The sequence below is a fragment of the Triticum dicoccoides genome, chromosome 1A, assembly GCF_002162155.2.
Source record: "Triticum dicoccoides isolate Atlit2015 ecotype Zavitan chromosome 1A, WEW_v2.0, whole genome shotgun sequence".
Taxonomy (NCBI): Eukaryota; Viridiplantae; Streptophyta; class Magnoliopsida; order Poales; family Poaceae; genus Triticum; species Triticum dicoccoides.
Window position 1 is genome coordinate 332,977,313 of NC_041380.1, and position 5,813 is coordinate 332,983,125.

Consider the following 5,813-nt stretch of genomic DNA (forward strand, 5'->3'; position numbering starts at 1 on the left):
TCAGAACATGTTCTCTTCAGTTTGGCAGTTATCTGATGAAGCAGTGGAGCCTCACTCCACTGCTTGTTTGCTTGTCTTAAAGTAATGCTACGATCATCACTCGTTTAATTCAGGGATTTCTTGATGGCGCGATCTCGATCCCCTCCGTGGCTTGTGATTAGTCGGCGTGCATTATTGAAGAGCAGTTGGGGAGAGAAAGATGCCTCGAGAAGTGGAGGAAGCCATTGACCTCGATCCGTCGCCTCATGTGCTCTCGTGGTTGGGCTATATAGATAGACAGCTCCGTCCACACCCACTCCGTCCCTCCCATCCCACCGCTCCTTCCTCCTCGCCTTCGACCGCCATTGACACCACCTCCATTTCCACTCCCGTTCTTGATCTTGCAACCCGAATGCGCCTCCATTTTCCCTCTGCTCCAATCCCAGAGTGATCGCTGCTGCTCTTGAGATAGAGCCGGACAGCATTCCCCCTCCGATCCCTTAGCCAAACCTTGAGAAAAACCCGCGAATCATGTAGAGCACACCATCGGTCTTCAGCATCGACCCAGATCCAACCAAAAAACCACAAAAAAAATCAGTCACTTCCCTCCTAGTAGTTCCAAAAGGCTGCAGGGTTGCATATCTAGTAGGCTGGATTCACCCGCACTGAGACCTTAGCACGAAATCTAGAAAAGCCTCCAGATCATGTAAATTTGTCCGCCGTCTTTGCTTGCCACCCAGCCAAAAAACCAACAAAAAAAAGTTGACAGAAACTCCAATCATGCATCGCTAGTCGTAGCCATCAGTCGCCGTCCTGCGATCCTGCTGGAGGTAATCCGTCCATTGCCGTAGCACCATCGCCTTCGCGAAAACCGTCAAATCATGTAGTTAGTGAGCCTCCTATTTCCATTCCACCGCCGCATTCCTCTTGAAAACACCCAAAAAAAGAGAGAGGGAGTTGATTAGCAGAGTGGTGTGATGGAGGCGGCGGCGGCAACTGGGGCGGAGACGCCGAACCTGTCGGCGCCCGCGACGCCGGGGACGCCGGCGCCGCTGTTCGCGGGGCCGCGGGTGGACTCGCTGTCGTACGAGCGCAAGTCGATGCCGCGGTGCAGGTGCCTGCCGGTGGACGCGTGGATGTCGCCCAGCGCCTGCGTCCTGGAGATCCCCGCGCCGGACGTCTCGCTCCCCCGCAAGGTACGCCGGACGTCGCGCCCGCGGCCATGCACGTGCGCACATTGTCACGCTATATTCGGTCTCTCTCTGCAATATTTTGTTTTACTCGATCTTCTGTTGGTCACCCCATGGATGAGTATATATTGCTGTTCTTGTGAGCGTCTTTTTTTTACGAGTTCCGTATCTGGAAATGGATTTCTCTTCTTTCCCGAAACTGTGCCGGAGACATTTTCCGTATGTAATAGTATCTGGCTGTGTACGGGACGGTACAATGTTATGCATGCACACAGCCAGTTTCACAACGTATGGCCAGAGTCTACGACGCAGCCAGCCATGACTCGCGTGCGCAGGTCAGGTGCACAAATTTTGGGCCTGCCACTGCGGGCGCGTAATCGAGAGATATGCTTGTGAACTCTGTGACGCCATACCATTCATCTGTTATTTTCTGTCTGTACATAATTTTTTTTAATGACAATTACCGTAGAACGGTTTCGGGGTAAAAAAAAACGCCATACCATTCAGCGTTCAGTCCCTAACCCCAAAGACATCATGTGTTAAAAAAAGGTTTTTTTTTGAGAAATAAAAAAAAGGTTTGAAGTAATAATGTTCCCTAACAACCCGGATAGCCACTCCTCTAGTGAGCTCGAGGCAAAATAATTTGCGGAGATCTTAAAATTTCAGGAGTGCGTCACTTGTACAAATAGCAAAGTACAAATTGGATTTGAAGTAAACCAGTTCAATGTATTCTAACGTCTAAAAAATTAAGCTGAGTGGCTGGAAATTATGCCTTCTTTGAAAATTTAGATCTTTTAATATCACCATGCTCCTTTTTTTTAAAGGAAAGTATGGGAACATGCTTTTATATCAATTTCGTTCTAAGAGTATTAAACTACAGGGGAAACTCTTCGCAAAATATTTTGCTATAAGATATTGTGGTTGTAGTATTTTTCTTTTGAGGTCATGAAAATTGTGCTAACTTCACAATTTTTTGGTAAAAAGAACAAATAGGAGAGTTCCAATTTGATAAGTGGCATTATACTTTGGAGAAGTATTTATATACTCTCTCCATTACTTTTTATAAGGTGGTTTTTTTAAGAAAGTGTTTTCTTTACGAAGTTCATAAAAAAAGTATTAACACCTATGAAATCGAGTCGGTATTATTAGATCCATCAGGAAATTTATTTTCATATTTTATTTATTTACTATTGCAGTCATTGACAGATTCCCTGCAAATGTAGTCAAACACACACAAAAATGGATTATGACAAAGTAACCTTACAAAAAGGGATGGAAGGGGTACCCAACCTGTACAATGCAATGAGTTTGCTAGCTCTATACAAACCTTTGAAGTTGGCTACTTGACCAAGCCACAAATGGCTTCTGTCTTTTTTAGTGGACTTGATATTTCTCTGCTGGGGCAAATCAAACATACATGGGCCTAACATGGACATTCGGGCATTGGGGTTTTGTTCGGGAACTAGGCTGTTCTTGTACTGTATGGGCTGATTCCCAGATGATGGGTGGATAGGTATTCCTGTAAACATTATTGAGCAATAAAGAGTAAGCGTGTTTTAGCATTAAAAAATACTAATGTTAGTTGAGCCACACTTCTTTTTCATCAACATGCACGCACTAGATGAAAATATACCTCTGCCCCTAAAAAACGGAAATGATAAATCCCGAATGTTCGGAATTTGACCATGACAAATAGAACATTTTCAATGACAATTTTAGTAACCCGAGGATGTTTAAGTTTAGTTGTCACGCACAACAACTTTCTGAAAAACATTACACTACACACAGATTTGCAATGCAATGACACCGTTGATAAGACGATGTGATCTTTGCTTGGAGTTGAAGTACAATTATTTCTCGGGTAAGGTTCCTGCTCCTGGACGTGACATGAGAGGACAAAATGTCCAAAACTCATAGTTGACTCAATACATCGTCTCAGCCTTTGCCACCCGTGAGCGACGAGAACGAAACTACTTCACAAACGATACCGCTGACGATTCACGCACAATATGTTTAATCGAGTGGCTGTGTTGCACCTAGTTTTTTTTATGGATGGTCTGATTTGCACTATCGTCCATGTTTCGTGCAACATGTATCGTCTGCATAGCAGCACTCCGACGAGAATGGTTGTTTCCCTTTGGACGTCTCGATCACCTGTGACATGTCCGATCTGACTCTGTCTGCGACTCTGCGTAAAATTATTGGAGAATGATGGTTTACGAAAAACTAGGGAGCATACATAAAATAAAATCCAACGGGGTATCGGCATGTGATGGCAAATACAATTTGTCATTTCAACTTTTATTTAGTGCTTGATGATCAAGACCGCTGAATTCGAACGCAACTTCACAGTTGACAGTCGAACAGACGGATAAAAAATAATAGGAAATGGTACTAGTGCTAGGAAAAAAAAATCTTATACGGGCTGGACTTTGTTTGTTCTTTGCCATGACCCACGAGTCCTTGAAATCTGACCCGCGAATTTACAATGGTGCAGCTTGGCGCGGAGTTCGTGGGCACGTTCATCCTCATCTTCTTCGCGACGGCGGCGCCGATCGTGAACCAGAAGTACGGCGGCGTGATCTCGCCGTTCGGGAACGCGGCGTGCGCGGGCCTGGCGGTGACGACCATCATCCTGTCGACGGGCCACATCTCCGGCGCGCACCTGAACCCGTCCCTGACCATCGCCTTCGCGGCGTTCCGCCACTTCCCCTGGCTCCAGGTCCCCGCCTACGTGACGGCCCAGGTGCTGGGTTCCATCTGCGCCGGGTTCGCGCTCAAGGGCGTCTTCCACCCGTTCCTCTCCGGCGGGGTCACCGTCCCCGACGTCTCCATCTCCACCGCCCAGGCCCTTTTCACCGAGTTCATCATCACCTTCAACCTCCTCTTCGTCGTCACCGCGGTCGCCACCGACACCCGCGCAGTACGTCGCTAGCTCACCATGACTGAACCCCTCGTCGCCGAGTGCTCGGTCTGCTTCTGCACGGTTCAGGTGTGATGTGATTCTCTTTCCCGTCGTTGCGTGCAGGTGGGCGAGCTCGCCGGGATCGCGGTGGGAGCCGCCGTCACGCTCAACATCCTCGTGGCCGGGTAAGTTTATGCAACGTAGCATGCATGCATGTGAATCTCCAGGGATATCGCGTGGCCTCTGATGATGACTGAGCGTGCGTGTGTGGCAGGCCGACGACGGGAGGGTCGATGAACCCGGTGAGGACGCTGGGGCCGGCGGTAGCGGCGGGGAACTACAGGCAGCTGTGGATATACCTGGTGGCGCCGACGCTGGGTGCGGTGTGCGGCGCCGGCGTGTACAAGCTGGTCAAGCTCAGGGACGTGAACGGCGAGACGCCGCGCCCGCAGCGCAGCTTCCGGCGCTGACGCGATGTGCACGCAGACTCCGGCCCGTGCATGCACGGTTGGTTGCTGATCTATGGCACTGTCGATCGGGCAGCAACAGCCGGGTGCGTACGGACGCCGGTAGCATCTACTCCTACGTACGATTTCCATGTTCCAGACTTCCAGTGCCACGGATTGTGTCCCGTGATTGATTGTAATAAATGAATTAACGCCGTTCTGCACTTCTGCTACGTCCAGAACGGCGTGGACTTGTGCTTTATTTACTCCTATATATATGTGCGCCCGGGCGTGTCAGAATAAACATTACGCCCATGCGCCGGCTGACGGCCGGGCATCTGGCTGTCTGAATGTACTACCGTCTATTTCTACAAAAAGTTGTATACGTCCGCATTTCCTTCTTTTAGGCTATCCCGTCTGCATTTCCTCTTTCAAAAAAAAAAGTGTGCCCCGGCTATTCCTTTGATCTCTATGATTTTGGTCAAATTACTCTTTGTTCCGTGCTCCACGGACTCCACGCGCGAAGGGTAATTCCTATTTGGCTGTTCAGGAACACATTAGAGCAACTTCAACGGATTGACCTAAACGGACGTCGCATTTGTCTGTTTGGATTGGCAGTGCGTCTAGTTTTGCATTTGGGTCGACAGTACGCCCAACGCGCCGACCCATTTCATGCCCGCATTAAACTTTTAAATAAAAAGGGCCCGCGGCCGATTATGTCAGCGGCCATGTCTCATGCCGGCATCATGCCAGCGCCGGCATACAATGCCGGCTTGAGAAAATATCACCACAGTTTATGCTGGCGCACTCGCCAGCCGGTCGGCACACATGCCAGCACATAAAAAAGGGTGGGACTTGAGTTCGACCACGCCATCGCGACTCCCGTGGTCATGCCGGCATACAAAAAAGATGGCCGTCGCTGCCATAGATCACTCGTCGTCGAACTTGAGCATGTCGGCCTGCATCTTCTCAAACCACGGCCTCTTCCTTGGCGACGCGGTGTTGAGATCCACCTTCATGATCTCCACCCCGGTCATCATGCTCACAAGAGCCACTTCTTTCGCCTTGGTCTTGGCATTGGCGGCCTCGATCTCTAGCATCTTGGCTTGCTTCTCCGCCTCGAGCTCGAACATCTTGGCTTGCTTCTCGGCGTCAAGATCAAGCCTCCTCCTTTGGATCTTCATGAAAGCATCCATTTGCTCCGCCTTGAAACGCCGACGCTCCTCCTCCCTTGAGTCCTTCTTATTCATCATGCCGTCCACGCTTGCGATCAAGGCGTTGGTGGCCGCATCT

General features: G+C 49.5%; 1 protein-coding gene across 1 annotated transcript; it reads left to right on the forward strand.

Moving 5' to 3' along the window:
• The first annotated feature begins 288 nt into the window (after nucleotides 1-288).
• On the forward strand, nucleotides 289-4,924 carry LOC119271426 (aquaporin NIP3-1-like). Its single transcript, XM_037553266.1, has 4 exons — nucleotides 289-1,175; nucleotides 3,667-4,092; nucleotides 4,198-4,259; nucleotides 4,349-4,924. The coding sequence occupies exons 1-4, from the start codon at nucleotides 957-959 to the stop codon at nucleotides 4,542-4,544; spliced, it is 903 nt and encodes a 300-aa protein (XP_037409163.1). The 5' UTR covers nucleotides 289-956; the 3' UTR covers nucleotides 4,545-4,924.
• The last annotated feature ends 889 nt before the right edge of the window (nucleotides 4,925-5,813 follow it).